The 17,367-nt window shown below is 36.2% G+C and overlaps 1 protein-coding gene across 2 annotated transcripts in view; it reads right to left on the bottom strand.

Annotated features, from left to right (window-relative positions):
• SLIT2 (slit guidance ligand 2) overlaps nucleotides 1-17,367 on the bottom strand; it is a 358,593-nt gene that overhangs the window by 46,726 nt on the left and 294,500 nt on the right. For both annotated transcript variants that reach the window (XM_059164789.1, XM_059164780.1), the window contains 5 exons: nucleotides 16,672-16,740; nucleotides 13,996-14,067; nucleotides 13,436-13,507; nucleotides 11,258-11,329; nucleotides 8,015-8,178 (listed from right to left, as the gene is read on the bottom strand). In XM_059164789.1, the coding sequence (XP_059020772.1) occupies nucleotides 8,015-8,178; nucleotides 11,258-11,329; nucleotides 13,436-13,507; nucleotides 13,996-14,067; nucleotides 16,672-16,740 (449 nt within the window). The remainder of the gene's footprint in view (nucleotides 1-8,014; nucleotides 8,179-11,257; nucleotides 11,330-13,435; nucleotides 13,508-13,995; nucleotides 14,068-16,671; nucleotides 16,741-17,367) is intronic.

Consider the following 17,367-nt stretch of genomic DNA (forward strand, 5'->3'; position numbering starts at 1 on the left):
AAAATGTGTGCCACAGAGAAGAAAAAAAGAAATCCTGCTTCAGAAATACAGATGTTTACTAATGTCACTGAAATGAAGGAGGGCATTCTAGGATAACTAGGTTGATTTAAGATTCGGTCTTGACTTCAGAGAGCCCTCTAGCATCAGTGGTATGGATTGGAAGTGTGTTTAGCTTAATGATTCAAAGGGAAAACGAGCCAAAAGTTTGGTTAACAATTTGTCTTTGCCAGCTACTTTAATCTTTAACAGACAAACTGCTGGACCTCAAATCCATTAAAGCTTGTAGGCAGACTTGCTTACTTGACTGAAATCACTAGCTATGCACCTGACACCAATATCACCACCCACTGAGAATTGCATTCTCACTTTGATTTATTACTAAAAGCTCCAGACACAAATTTCTAACTATATCCCAGAGTCCGCCTTCATTCTGGCATCCCTTGGAAATCCAAGTCAAATAAGAGAATGCTCTAGCATTGCCCTTGTATAAAGTCAAAGGTACATCAAAGACAACCCAGGGAAAATGTAGGGGGTATTTGATGTTGGGCATAATTAACTAAAACGAGGTTTTTATTTAAAACCCCAAAACTCTAAGCTCTTCTTGCTATTACATTGCTGCATTTCTTAAGTGTTAATATCAAATGCATATTTCTTAACAACATTCCATCATTAAGTCATTCATTTATCAAATATTTATTGAGGTTCTACTTTATTGAGGAGCCAGGCAGTAAGCTAAGTTTTGGGAGTTCAAAGGTAAGTGAAATGTTGAAATTTCCGGAAAAACTTACAGTTCAGCAGTAGAGACATGTATATACGTCAATTATAGAATGCACTTGCAAGAGGATGTCGGAAATGAAAATGCGTGTTTTGGAAAACGTGTTATAAGTTTCTGCAAGCCTGCGCAGGGGAGGAATTCACTAGGGTGCACGGAAATATTAAATCCGTAGTTTGTTAGAAAAATCATGCCTGACATTTGGAGCTATGGGATTGAAATCAGTTAATTAATAGGGGTAGAGAGAGCATCTTCTATATGTCAGTATTAAAGAATGTAAGAAAAAGGTGTCAGCAAAGGAATGAAGAAAGAGCAAAGAGAATGTACAAGAAGGACCAGTTAGCTGCCAATGGCTAAGACGACAAACAAAGAGGACTAAAAAGAAGCCGGTGAAATTGGCAAGATGGAAACCGCTGGACTCCCTGTAGTTCTACTGTAGGATTGGGGATGGTCGACAGATAATAAGGGGTTAAAAATCTTACAAATCTGAATTACATAAATGATTGAACAAAAACACGAAGGCTGCATATTACACCTCTGGGATCACTAGGCTTGGCTATTTCCTATATATACATGTGACCTCAGGCCAATAAAAGAACTTCTTGAGTCACAGCTGAATGGAAAAGGACAATAATTATTTCATGAAATTTTATCACGAGATTGAATATCGATGTACAATATTTAAGAGCAGAATACGAATTGCTGGTTCTCATCACCTATTAATATTAATGTCTGTTAAAATTTTCCCAGTGTTTTAAGTTTCCAAAAGTATAATGAAAAATAGTCCTTGTTAAAAAAAAAAAAAAAAAAAAGAAAGAAAAAGAAAAATAATCCTTGTTTGTTTTTTAAAGATGGTGCTTTTGGCAGCTAACTATGTACAAACCTGAATATTTTCTTTGGCCAGTGAACAATTCATAATCCCAGAAAAGCTAAGTTTACTTCAAAATTATAATTATGTACTGGTGCTAATAAATTTGAAAATGTAAAAAGAGAATCCCAAGCAGACCCCCACTGAGGGTTGAGTCCAACACAGGGCTCAATCCAATGACCCTGAGATCATGATCTGAGCCAAAATCAAGTCAGAAGCTTAACTGAGTGAGCCACCCAGGCACCCCTGGGCTATATTATTTAATTGCCTAAGTGGCTAAGGACAGTATTAACCAGTAATTCTGAGACACAAAACAAAGACCTCAAGATTTTCAAGAACTTCTCTAAAAGAAAGATGTTGATCTTGCTAAAGAAAAAAAAAAAAAAAGCCAGTATTACTATATTACTGCTGAGAAATGTGGAATTTCCCCCAGGAATCCCAGAATTTAGAGGAATCTTAATATATAAAATTAGTGGGAGAGATTCTTGCGGTGGTGAAATGTTGATAATCTTGAGATATATAAAAGTCCTGGGTTTTCTGACCCTTTATCTGACATTTGTAAATGAAATAATGAAGTATGTTGAGAACCATATTCCTGCTTCTTTATCTGAGCTCATGGCTACCAGACACCTATCCATTTGGGGCTCCTCGTCTCTACTTGACTCACTATGAGAATCTCCTGAAGCCTAATGGACCTGGTGGTATCAGTTACAATTCCATGATTGTTTGATTTGGATATATGGTATTAATATCTTTTTTTAAAATATTAAATAAACAAATTTATTTATTTTTGAGAGAGAGAAAGAGAGAGCATGAGTGCACACAAGTGAGGGGAGGCGCAGAGGGAGAGGCAGACTCCCTGCTGAGCACTGGGCTGGATCCCAGGACCCTGAGATCATGACCTGGGCGAAGGCGGGCACTTAACCGACTGAGCCACCCAGGCGCCTGTGTTATTAGTATTTTACATATATTTCCATTGCCAAACCTTCATTTTGTTTTGAAATTATCTGATTAAATGTATTTATCAGTATACTATAAACTCCATGAAGACAAGCATCTTTCTATGTCTTGTTTACAACATACACTAGATTCTTAATACCTTGGAACTCTGCCTGGTGTGTAACAGGAACTCCATAATATTTGGTGAAGGAAAGAAGGAATATATCATTCATTTCCACCAGACTTTTCACTCTTTGGCACATTTAAGTGTTTAATAAATGTCTATCAAATTAAAGGTGAACAACTTTAGTTGTCTATAGAGCTAAATCTTTTTGAACCAAGAGCAATAAAAAGAATATCAGAAATTAACAATATTTTGCATTCCATGGGGAGGGCAAAAATCTCTGTTTCCCTACAGACTGCTTGATTATTCTAACATCTCGTGATAGTTAAAAGATGGACTGGAAATTTGGGTTGTCAAGAGAAGTCGTGACCATTTACTACCCACTCAAGAGTGTTCTAATCTGGGTATTAATTAAATGTTCTCTAATAATCTACTTCATCCCGTTAATTTATTTCTGTTGTGCCCTGAATCTATGATATTTAACACAAAGAAAATACTCTGAAAAATGTAGGATAAAAATCGTTAACTGAATATATTCTTCAAAATAATGGCCTAGCCTTTCCTAGCAGAGAAAACATTTAAATTATATTTATACATAGCTATATAAACATGGGTTCAATTAAAGGATATTTATCTTCCTGTGGTAATTTGAAATTACATATTTACAAATATTAATATTAGGAACATGTACTTACATGCTTTTCATGAATAAAATAAAACCTATTAAACTGGCATAACTATGGGAAAAGTTAAAATATTAAAAACTCAAATTATAAAATATTTAAAGAAGTGTCATTTTACTTCTTTCAAGCTCATAAGGCCTGTTAGCTCAAAAACTCAGTACTCAGTAGATTTCTTAGAGTGAATTATTTTAATTAGCAGATTAGAGTATTTTGACTTTTACTAACCCACCTATTATGAATAAATACTTTTAGCAAAGCATATGAAAGTGATTCAAATTTTTCATTTTCTAAGTATGTTCTAATAGAAAAATGGCACTCTTCTTTATTTTGATTTGTATTGAGAATATTCTTACTGAAAACTATAAAGTAAAGTTCAGTGGTAAACACCGGAGTCAGTGAGTCTAAAACTCTGGCTCCTTGTCTTAGCAGCTGAGTGATGCTGAACAAATGACTTAATCTCTCCGAATTATATTTTCGTCTCCAAAATGGGAAAATAACAGTATTTGCTTTAGGAATGATACAAAGATTACAAAAGATAAGTAAAATCTTCAGCATAATGCAAACCCTCGATATAAGCTGTTGTTAGTAATTATTTACTATTATCAGCAGTAGTTACAGTAGTAGTGGCAAAGATGCGATCTGAACTGTCAAAAATCGTCAACTAGCAGAGTCTTAAGACAATGAAGCTTCACAATAGTTTGACAAATACCAAGAAATGATGGCAAAGGGCATTATGAGTTTCAATATTTGCTATCACTCTAAAAGTATATTAAAGTATATATTAAGTATAGAAAAACTGAGCAAAGTTAGTCTGCCAAATGCAATTAGACTCTATTTGGTGAGTTCTGCATGTCTGCGTGTCTTGTCACCTGCCCTACGCCCAAGTGGTCTGCTACCCAGTTTATGGTATGGCTTGAAATAGAGACAACCTGTTGACATGAGAACTTCATGGATACTAAACTGAATCACAGTTCCAGCATTCTCCTGCAACACAGCTCTGCTTCTGTGGCATACTCCTCACGCTTGACAGCCTGCCCCAATGATTGGCTTAGATACACCTGCACTCAGCTTTTCACCACCACTCTCCTCTGACACCATTTCTTCCTCTGAGCTTTTGTAGAACCACACTATCCAACATGGGAGCCAGGAGCTGTGCCTGACACTTCCAGGTTAAATCTAAATTAAATACAATTAAAAATCTGCTTCCTCTGTTGCATTAGCTACCTTTCAGCAACTGTACATGGCCAGTGACTATCGTGTCTGATTGTGCAGATACAGAACATTTTTATCACTGCAGGAAGTTTTATCATGCATCCCTGATCCAGATTAATATTCCCTCAAGCATATTTCCATTCACGCCACACTAAGAACTAAACAAGATGCTATTAAAGGAAAAAAAAAAAAAAAGTCAGAGCACTGAGATGGCTTAGTCAGTTAAGCATCTGTCTTCAGCTCAGGTCATGATCTCAAGGTCATGGGATCTAGCCCTGCATCGGGCTCCCTGCTAAGCGGGGACTCTTCTTCTCCCTCTCCCTCTGTTCCTCCCCTCAACTCATGCTCAATCGCTCTTTCTGAAATAAATAAATTAATTTAAAGAAAAAGGTCAGATCATTTAACTATATCTTGAGTTAAAGTCATTTATGTATGTGTGTATATATTGGACTTCTGAGAATGTGTAATAAAAAATTGTGAACAATGTCTGTCAGAGAATCGAATGCAAGTATGTAGCTTTTCTCAAATTTGTATTATCATGAAATATTGTTTAAAGAAATATCTCCAGGGAACTCTAAACTTTGAGAAAAATACATAAGCACCAGCATTTTTTTCAGAAAGGAGAAAACAAGTTTCCCTGGGTACAGAGAAATATAACAAAATCAGTTTACAGTTTGTAAATACAGATTGTATTTGCCCATACAATCTTTCTAAAACACATCTGCCTGATGAAGATGCCCAAGGGAAAGTTTTAATGTCAGATTCTCTTTCCCTGCCTCTCATCTGACAATCTCCTGCACTTTCCAAAACAATGATATGCCTTAACAACACACTAGAAACTTTGGGGCACTGCCCCAAAGAAACAACTACAGTTACAAAAGAATATCACAAAATGTCAGTTATCTGCAAAACCTCTTGCAATCAATGCACATAATCCCAGAGAGGCATTTCCAGTGAAGTTTTACTTTCAGTTTTTTAAAAAGGTCTTATATATATATTTATTTATTTACTTATTTGTCAGAGAGAGAAAAGAGAGAATGAGCACAAGCAGGAGAAGTGGCAGGCAGAGGGAGATGCAGGATCCCTGTTGAGCGACAAGCTGGATTTGAAGCTCGCAACCAGGACCCTGGGATCATAACCTGAGCCCAATGTAAGTGCTTACTCACTGAGCCACCCAGGCATCCCTCAATTTTTAAAAAAACATTAACATGCTGATAAATAATCATGATGTCCCAAGCAATGGTGCATGGGTATTAACAGCAATTCAATTTTAAGAAAAATTTCAAAACTCAAAGATTTTTGGACATTTAAAAAATTCAAATTTTTTATATATATACATATATACATATACACACACACCCCTTTGGAGCAAAAAAATGAGACAATTCTCCAAGGTACTGGAAATAGAAACTCAAGAAAAAAAAACAGAAGTTCAAGTAAAAGAACAGTGTGAAATCTACAGAGAATCTTGTTTTTGTCTCTGTTAAATTAGCTGTGATATTTAGATTCCATCTAATACATTTAGAAGAATAACAAGAGTTTTTTTGTTTTTTGTTGTATTTGTTTTTGTTTTTGTTTTTTTAGGGGTAGGGCCGTGAGGGGTAGAGGCAGAGGTGGAAAGAGAATCCTAAAGAGCCTCCTTACCCAGTAGGACGCCTGACCTGGGGCTTGACCTCACAACCCTGAGTTCACGACCCTGAGATCATGACCTGAGCCGAAATCAACAGTTGGGTGCATAACTGACTGTGCCACACAGACGCCCCTGGAAAAGTGTTGTTTCAAAATGTCAGTACTTAAAACGCACTGCAAACTACATCTTTTGCAGCCATTTACGGCTATGAAAAAGCCTCAGATGCTATTTAAAAAAAAAAAAAATGCTTGGAGGGAATATGGTTTTTGGAAATTCTTTCTTTGATCAGTAAAACATTGCTTGTCCTACATCACAGTGTTGCTGGTGTTCTAAAGTGCTATGATAATAAAATTGTCACTGAGTGCTTACTGTGTGCAAGGCAAGGTGTTTTACACATATTAATTCCATTGATCTTTTCCCCCAGCTGTACTGAGGAGTAATTGACAGTAACTGTATACACTTAAAGGGTACGCGATGTGGTGATTTGATACACACATACTCTAAGGAATGATTAATAAGATCAAGGTATTTGGCATATCTAGCTCCTCATATAGTTAACCTCTGTGTGCTTGTGGTGAGAACCCTTCACATCTATCCTCAGCAACTTGCCAGCATAATACCATGTAATTAACTCCACTCACGATGTTGAACATTAGATCCTCGGAACTTATCCTTATCACAAAGATTGTGCCCTTTAACCTATATCTCTCTCCCCATTTCCCCCTTCCCTCCACCCCTGCAATCTACCATTGTCTTGTTTCTGTGACATCAGCATCTTCTTTACCATTTTTTTTTTAAATTTCACATGTAGTAACTTATCTAATCTTAAAAATAACATTTTCACATAAGTACTACCATTATCTCTGCATACACATGAGGAAACAGAGGTACAGGCTGACTAAGCTATTAAACTCAGGTTATATAACTATTGTAATGGGAAGCTGGAAACTCACACCATGACCCAGTGCATATCATGACCTACTTAGACGGTTTCCTACCTCAAATGTTTAAGTGTGGGAAGTTTTTCTTCAGCTAGGTTTGCAAGCCTTAGGAAGCAAGAACGTACTGTATACTTCTCAACCTCCACAATACTGGGATTTAGTTTTATACATAAAACATTTAATAAAATCAAGTTCAATAGGGGTTATCTCTAGGTATTGTGACTGATACATAATTTTAGTTCTTGAAGGCATATACTGTTTGTTATTGTTAACATCTTCCTATTTTGATTTTTTATGTAAAGCATAGATGACTCTTTAATAAGAGAAGAGAAAGTATTTGTTACTAAGGCACTATTTAGAATCCACAGATACATAAAACAAAGGGAAAAGAAAGGGATACAAACAAGCAATAGACACTCACATCAACATAGGAGGCGAGTCAGAGGGTTTGGCCTGAACACTCGGGAGGGCTTGCTTCTCCTTACCTGGCATCAGGAAGCCACAGGGCCCTGGCAGCCCTGGGAGCAGGGCACACGTTCAGACAAGCCAAAAGCAAAATATTGTACTTGTTAGAGGCTATGAGAGAAATTTCCAGAAATTGTGTACTCTTCATTTCGCCATATATTTTAATGAAATCTTAGACATTTCAACTAATTACTTCTGCAGTTTATTTGAAAAGCCTGGTTCTTTACTTGGGCTCCTCTGGTAACTGCTCAGTCCTGTGCAAGCAGTCATTAGTTATTATTTATTAAAGGCTTTTCAGTTGTGCCTTTGAGGTCTAGCAGCCATGTCTTTCCTTTAAAATTAATACAGGGAATTTTTCTTTAAATGGTTAAAAGTCATACCTTGACATGTAAATTTTTTGGAAGGAGTCGTGAGTAGCAATTTATCTGCCATTTCTCCAGGACCGGCACAGCGAGCAATTCCGGGTTCTTTGTATTCTGACTTTACCCAGTCCGATAACCACTGCATGTTACAATCACAGTAAAGAGGATTGGCTCCAATTGCTCTGGAAAACAACACCACAGAAGCACACACACACACACAGCATGGATGTATTGTTATTTCCTAAAGGAGCATAACTCAAAGTGACGCTCAGGAGAAAATCCCTATAGATTTATGGATAACAATTTAGAAGAAAATAGAGACATCAGGGATTCCCCATTTTCCTGAATTATGTGCAGCTGGGACTTAGGGGTTAGTCACTAGCCTTAGAATTGACCTGGGCTCTATAAGCTGTTCCTGTATTTGCAGAGACAGGTTTATTTTTGGTACAAGCATACCCGACACACAGATTAATACTGCCTTCATTCACTAATGATTTACTGAGGACCCAATCACTATGCCAGGTTTGGGGGCCGCAAATATAAATAATACATTATTTTTAACACCAAAGAACTGCTTCTGGGAAGGTGATTAACACATTCTCAAACATGTAAATAATTTGCATTAGAGGTGCTACAGTAAAAATTTATGTGAGATGACTGTGAAGAGAGGGTAACTTTTCTGGGAGACTGGTGGTTAAAAAGTCTGAGCTTTTTCATCCTCAGGTTCAAGGAGGTGGAAAAGGTTGGGAAGGATGTTTCGTGATAAAGGACCAGTTAAGTGTGAAGGCACCGAGATAAGAAAGGGCATGAAATAATAAAGACACACAGAGCTAGTTCACCATTGTGGATCTGGACCTTCACCAGATGTCTGTCCCTTTACAAAGTCCTTTATTTTCGAACTTGGCTTCCCACTCCCATAAGCAGTAGCCATGATAGAAAAAGTCATCAAGATGATAGCTGGTATTTATTGCACCAAAATGCAGGTACTGTGCTGAGCCACTTGATATGAATTACCTCACTTTACCCTAAACAACAACTCTACGAGGTCAACAGTATTAATAATCCATTACAGAGACTGAAAAACTGAGGCCAGAGAAGTCAACCTGTGGCTTTTGTAAACTTACCAAGTTTGGCGCAAGTAGCAGATGCATAATGTGGCATTTCAAATGGATTAATTCTACTGTGCTTAGCGAAATAAGTCAATCGAAGAAAGACAGCTATCATATGATCTCCCTGATATGAGGAAGTGGAGATGCAACGTAGGGGGTTTGGCAGGTAGGAAAAGAATACATGAAACAAGATGGGATCAGGAGGGAGACAAACCATAAGAGACTCTTACTCTCAGAAAACAAACTGAGGGTTGCCAGGGGGAGAGGGGTAGGGAGAGGGTGGTGGGGTTATGGACACTGGGGAGGGTATGTGCTATGGTGAGTGCTATGAAGTGTGTAAACCTGGTGATTCACAGACCTATACCCCGGAGCTAATAATATATTATATGTCTATAAAAAATTTAAAAATAAAATAAAATACATATAAATGCTAAATAACAAAATGGATTAATTCTGATTTATAATTACCTTGAGATTAGCAATGCTTCTAGGTCTATAGTCCAAGCAAAATTCATCCTGTTCTGTCATGAGGAAAGTTCCAAAATATACTTGTAAAACATTAATACCTTATATTATTAACAGTTTTCACCTCCAACTCTAATCAAGAATTGGACTGTAGTAAATGTTATGCTCAGACTCACACTTTTCTTCTAAATTGAAATGAGCAAAAGGATATTTTGGAGTCATTTAATGTCATCTCTACTGACATTTGCTAAGTCCTTCCTATGTGAAGGGACACAGTGGAAAAGTGAATGGAGCAGAGCTCTTTATGATCTAGAGAATCAAAGACAAATGCACAAAAGAAATACAGGACAGAAAGACACATGGCAGGGATGGTTCAAACTGCTCCTATTGTTGGGGGGATGCTCACTGGAGGAAATGTTCAGCTTGGCTCAGGGAACACCTTCCTTCAGCTGCATTTTCTGATAAATCAGCTGAACACGAGCAGAATGACTACTTTCTTCTTAATATTGCAAATCACTCTCCCAGTGAGAGATACATTAACAGTAGGCATTAAGGAGTCTGTTAGACAGATGTACACAAAACCTACAGTGATTGACAGAGCCCCATAAAGCATGTTCAGATATAGCATAATTGACTACTGGATCCTATCCTCTGCCCATCCCCAATTCTCAATTGTCTAAATGTATCTTCTTGGGATTTGGTAGGTTTTGGAGGAGAGGACAAAGCCAAGGGAAAATCTGGCAGGAGATTTCTGGGGAGCTGGTAGGCAACTGATAGCACCTGCTATTTAATCTGAAGCACACTTGCCACCAGGGGGCACCAAGCCGGCCCTGAGCTAAGGCTGTTTTAGGGAGGGGTGTTACAGGCAAACAATGAATCAGGGAACACTGTATCACAAGCTCATGAAGTCCTGTATGGGGACTAACATAACATAATAAAAAAAAAATTTTTTTTTTAAGTTTTATATCCTAAATCTGTTCCTGGATCTTCCTTGCAGGTTTTCCATGGTCTCAACTCTAGCCCTATAAATAATGGAATAACAATATTTGACCCAAAAGAGTGTATGATACATTTTTATGTTTTTTTTAATGTTGTTTTATTGTACTTTCCAAAAATAAGGAGATATAAACAGGCTACTATAACGCAGAGCACAAAGTAAAGAAAAAAATATTTCACCCAGTATGACCATATGGCCGTTTCCCCACTATCATACTATAAAGTTCTTAAGCCATCTCTAATTTATTTTTCCATGGTGCCATAGCCAGTGATGAATAATATTTGCTCAATAAATAAATCCAGTTTGAGAAACTCAAGATAAGCTTCATAAAGGGCATAAGAATGTCACCTGGAAAATACAAGGTTTGGGCAGACAGAATTGAAAGGGAGCTTGTATTCTAGAATCTGAGAACATTAAGAGAAAAGGCATAGCTAGGAAGTTGGAGAGCCGTGTTTGTAAGAAGTCACTTTTAGCTAAGCAAAGAGAATTCAACTCCATTATAGCTAACGGAGAGTAAGGGCCGAAAGGATAAGCGAAGGCTATCTTGCAGAAGGTCCTGTATCAGGATTGAAAATCTTCACATTTTCTATCAAAATGGAGTCAACCACATGTCATGATGTGACAATAGGAGAGGTGGCAGAGGAGTGTGTGAGTTTGATCTTAAACCACATTCATGAACTAGGTACTCACAGGTGTGATAATGCAGAAAGATCATTGAAAGCACCTTCAGGCACAACAGAAATGTCATTTCCATGCAATGAACTAAAAGCAAAAAAAAAAAAAAAAAAAAAAAGGCAGTATTAAATTTCTTATATGTTAGAGAGTCCAGGAAATTCTCACATGTGTAAGACTTTAGTTTACAATAAGCATTTTAAATCAGTACAGAAAATATCTATTTAATACACAGTCTTGGTGTAACTGGGTACTATTTGGAAAAACCAAAGATTTGTTCCTACTTCACATCATTAGCATAAAGTCAATTCTAGATTGAAAAGTTAAATGTAAAAACAAAACAAAAACATATGAAAAGAAAATAGAGAAGAGGTCCATTTTGTAAATATAGGATGGGAAAGGCTTTCTTTTCTTTTCTTTTCTTTTTTTTTTTTTTTAAGATTTTATTTGTTTATTTGATAGAGAGAGAGAGGGAGATCAGAAGTAGAGGGTAGGGGCAGAGGGAGAAGCAGACTTTCCACTGAGCAGAGCCCCCTCCCGCCCCATGTGCAACTTGATCCCAAGACCTTGGGATCATGACCTGAGCTGAAGGCAGATGCTTAACAAACTGAGTCACCCAGACACCCTGGGAAAGGCTTTCAAAGTACCATATAAAACTCAGAACCCATAAAGGAAAAGAGTGATACATTTTTGACAACACCAAATATATCCATAAAATGAAAGATAACATATAAGGAACAGATTGGAAAATATTTATAAGACATATGATATACAAGGATTAACTCCTTTGTAAAAAGACATGAAAGAGTCAAGTTGTAGACGCATAAAGATATGTATAAGGAAAAGACAAGATACTCATTAGAAAACTGGAAATGATATGATGAGGCCATGGAGTAAAAAACACAAGTGATCAAGAAAAAAATAAAATAAACACAAATGCTCCAGTTATTAGAATTTCAAATTAAAACAGGAATGGAAAATAATGTTCAATCTGTCACAGAACTATTAATATTCCAAATTTGCCAGAGTGGTTTGAAACAGTTACTCCATTAAAATAGGTACTCTGTCGTACAACAAAAATGAAAGAATTAATACCATTCAACATTTGCCAGAGTGATTTGTAATCATGCTCTATTTAAACAGAGTTCATGGAAAATAAGTTTGTAAACTGACAAATTCTTGTTTTTGGGGGACAACTTGACAGTTACTTTTGGTATCCTCACAACACACTGGACAGTAAGAAGAATGTGTAGGATGTTCATTCCAGCACTGTATGGAATAGGGAAAATCTGTGGACTCAAACCACATGACCTTTGGGATGCATGGGTGGCTCAGTCAGTTAAGTGTCTCACTCTTGATTTCAACTCAGGTGGTTATCTTAGAATTGTGAGAGCCAGCCTGTTCAGGCTCGGCGATGGGCGCAGAACCTGCGTAAGAGTCAATCTCTGCCTCTGCCTGTCCCCCTCTCTAAAAAACACAACAATAAAACCAAACAACTAAAAAAAAAAAAAAAAACCCAAATACCAAAAAACAAAACCCATCACATGATAGTTAAAGGTAGGGATGATTAGATAAGCTATGGTTCCTTCACCCTATAGAATAGTCTAGTACGAGTTGAACAGCTAAGGACTATTCTTATATGATGGAATGGAAATACTGTAAAGCATATTGTTAAATAAAAATTAGCTGATGAGAGAATAAGCACAAATCCTATTTATGCTTATTAGAAGGTATATAGCTGTGGACATACATATATCAGCATCTAAAAACAAATGCATATAAAAAAAGACCAGAAGACAACATAAAACTGTTTATTAATTCTGGGGTAGGGGACTGTGATTGGGGATCATGTTTCACTGCATATATTTAAAAACATTTTAACAGTAAAAGCATATTCATTGATTATGTAACTTTTAAAGAAATTAAATTTCCTGTATTTTGTTCAAAATTAACTGAATCTCTATAAGACATATATCTTACTATTATCTATTACCAAATAAATAACCACTACAAAAACCTGGTGTTGCTCAGATAAAGGCTGTTGAGCCTTTATCAGAAAAAGATGCAATTTGTACAAATTTACTACAAATTTGTAGTAAATCATAAAATGTCTGAAATTACCTAAATCAGTAAAAAAGCCAAACCAAAACTCAGAGCCTGAGATAAGAGATACTTTGTTGACCATAAGATGCTTACAGTAATCGGAGAGACTTCAATCCATCGAAGGTTCGAGGAGGAATACACCTCAAACGGTTGTAACTGAGAATTCTGAAAGCATACACAGCAGATTTGTTTTACTCAAAGATATCCCCAAATGGCCAAATGTCATTTTAAAAATAAAGCAGTTAAGAAAACGGTTGCTTTAGCATTTTATAAACTGGGAATATTGATGTACAGTATTTTGTTACTGTTTGTGTTTTCAGTAATACAACATATTTCTTTCTAAATGTAGTCTAGAATGCTTCCTGCCCTGCGGATGCCAGTGCCTCAGCTATTCCCTCCCTCAGCTGATGGACTTCTTAAAGATCTCTCCCAAGCCCACCACAAACATAAATTATTCTGTTTCTTTTCTGGAACCTATAGTTGTTTAAGGTTTGTTTCTGTTTTTTTTTTTTTTTGTCCATATCTCCCAATAGTATTTATATTTTTTGAGGGCAGGTTCTATTTGCCTTGTTAACGGAGAAAGTCCAAGTGCCTAGAAAATGCATTTTGTCCAGTGAATTAATAAATACTCAGGACCACATTTTCATACTCACAAGGTAAGGAGCTGGGTCATGTTGCTGAAGCTCTGATTAGAAAGGGTGCTTATTCGGTTGTTACTTAAGTCTCTACGAGAGAAAAAAAGAAACAAATGGAGTGTTCTGTTACCAGAGAAAGTGAAATATTAGTGATTCTTAGAGAAGGCTCTTCTCACTCAGCCATAGTGGCACTGTTATATAGCACACAGCTTTTACCTGAGAATAACCAAACCCTGGATGATGCCCTAAGATAGATTAGAGGAGTCGTCATTATTCATGCCCCTGCCTGTTGAACTTAGAAGTGATGGTGTTTTGCTCTGGCCAGTGAAGGAAGAGTGGGCACCATTGCAGGCTTCACTTAACAGAAGGTTAGAGTGAGCTCCCTCTTCCTTCATCTCCCTCTGCTCGCTCCTCTGCAGGACTTGTGATGGTCCACAGTCAGCATCGGTGTCCTGGTCCCAGGACAAAGACATGGGAGGCAGTCACGACGGACACGTTTTATATGTGAGAAATGAACCTTTGTTCTCGAACATTCCATTGGTTGCATAACCTTTAGCTACCCAGATACACATGCTCCCTGGTACACATAGCCAAACGTGGTAACTAAGGGCATCCATTTGATTACATTTGCAAAGACATAATGAAAAATGTTGCCCTTGGCAAAGTCACTGACACACAGTAGGCGGGTCCTCAATAAATATCTGTTGAATTAATAAATAAATAAGAGAGATGTGGGTTTTTTAACCAATGCTATGTGGCTGTTTATAGCTAAGTGTAACTGGTACTATTAGCTGTAATTTATATTCAGTGTACTTGATCTTCTTTATATTATATATAATATACCTGTAACTATATATAATGTAATACATAATAATGTAACTGTAATAAAATGGAATATTGTAATATATACTAATATATATGCTATTAGTATATATATATGATATATGATATATATTTATCTGGCAACAACGCAAAAATGAGCGAGTATATAAATACACAGTCATAGAGTGATATGTATATAGTCACTGATTTTTCTCTGCTGCTAAATGCTAAATACATAAATAAATGGAAGATTTATGAATAAATGAAAAATTATAGGTCATAGTTGATGATCACTGTATATATGTATATTCACTACTTTTTTCCTAAAGCAAAATGTATAAATACATAAATAAATAAACGTAAGATGCAGAAAAGCCAAAGATTATATATTCCTTTATGAAAATGACCAAAATATCAGTAAAATGAACCTATACAACATAGGAGCTTCATGATCCATCTTCTCAGCTGCTGAAGTACTATCTCTGGATTTAGAAAATAAATAAGTGTATCTATATTAGCAGCAGTTACTCGCCTAGAGTAGCATAAAGAGTCATTGGTAAAGCCATTTCTGGATCTACAAATGCTCATTTTTCATTTCCAAACTGGTTTTAAATAATTGCATACTGTCCCACAAATGACCCAATTCTGCTGAAGTGACCCTCTGGAAATTGCAGCAATTTAATGGTTTATTTAACAGAACAAAATGTATGTAATCAGTTCCTGCTGCTAGTAAGTAGGTATGAGAGGCAGAACAAGACATCTTAGGGGATATTCTTTCTTAATTTAATCATTTTTCATTTAAACAGTCCTACATACTTTGTACAAAGTGATTTTCTTATATGTTTAAGAGAAACTGAAAATGATTAACAGTGTTTTAACTAACCACAACCTTCCTAGGGCCAAGTTTACATTGAGAAATGTAACATTTTCTGTGACTTACATTTCTAGAACTCACTAATTAGGGATCAGCCTCCTTATTCTATGAACTCTAGAAACTGGTCTCCTCAGCCAGCCATATTTACTCTAAAATCAGATAGGACTTAAACTAAAAATAAAATATTTCCCTTTATATTGACTCCTGTTGCTTATTTTTGTTTGTGTGTCTTTTGAGAAGCTTTACCAATTATTAGCAAGGCTACTCTAAGTGTGACATTATATACAGTAAGATTGTATCTGTATAAATATTGTGTATATAACTAGATCAAAATGTTGGCATATTTAAAGATAATCTTGTATTACCACGTAAAAAATCATTTACAAAGATGAAAAAGAGAGATGTTATTTTACAAGGGCATCAAAGCAAAGCAAAAAAAAGGTCAATGTCTGAAATTTATGTTCAGAATGTCAGCATCTTTGTCAAGTTTACTTAAATACTGTGTAACTAAAAATGAATTTTATAAAATTAAATTTGAATACTGGAAGTCCATATCTTAGAGCATATCATATAGGAAAATCAGACCTAATAAAGTACATTTTCAGTAAATTTATTACCATCCACAACCTTTTTCTTAAAGTCAAGAAAAATCAGGTATTATTTTCTGTCTTTCTTTTCCTGGCTTGTCATCAAATAGCCCATGTTCATTATAAGTAGAAGTATCCGGATTCATGTTTCTGTAGTTCTCTGATACTTAGACTTTACCATATTTGTACATTGAATTGAGGAGGTCCTTTCTCTAAGATGTGCCACTGCCTGACTGATATCCACTGAAGGGGAAGCTAGTGATCCAGAACCACAATAAGGAAGGAGGGAAGCATCTAACTGTAAATGATTTATATTATCTGAAAGGTGCACTCAATCTTCTGCTCCTTGCTACCCCGACTTTGGTGAACCAGAGTAAGTCAAAGATGAAATAAATGCAATATGTTACTTACATAAGTGTTAAATGTTTGTAGTTATAGAGCTCCTTAGGCACTAATGTAAATTGGTTCCCATCCAGATACCTAAAACCGAGGGAAAAAAATATTATCTTTTTTAAAAGGAACAATGGTGTGGCACAAAACAGTTGACACAATTTCACCCTTAACTGAGGCAAGGGAAGCACTCTGAATTCTGGCTCTAAGACATCATCACGCTTTCTCTACCTGGGATTGGTATTTAAAAGAAGTAAAGGAGAAAAAGCTCAGTGGTCCAATACAGTAGAATTATCTGAGAGTGTAATCTCTTAGTGTAAATTATAAAACCAAGGAGAGATTGGTGAGTCCAGTTCTTAGTGGTTTATGTAATGAGGCGAGTCATGTATCCAACCAGTTGTGAGTCAAGAAGTTTCATTCAACCGACCATATTTTCAGTCAGTCTTCAGTCTGCTTGAATTTACGGGGGGACAATACCATGAAATGCATTTACTACTGACAGAACCTTACTACTGAGGGCAAGACCACTCTTTGCCACATTAATGTGTATTCATACACTTAGTAAGGACCAATCGATGCCTTAAAAGAGATGTTTAGGAATGAGAATTAGATTTCAGTTAAAAATGACCTAAACATAGTTCTTAACCATTGTGTTTCTGGTTTGTGATAATAATTTTACATGATTTTATAGAAAATCACAACCAAGGGCACAAATAC

Source organism: Mustela lutreola, chromosome 1 (genome assembly GCF_030435805.1).
Source record: "Mustela lutreola isolate mMusLut2 chromosome 1, mMusLut2.pri, whole genome shotgun sequence".
NCBI lineage: Eukaryota > Metazoa > Chordata > Mammalia > Carnivora > Mustelidae > Mustela > Mustela lutreola.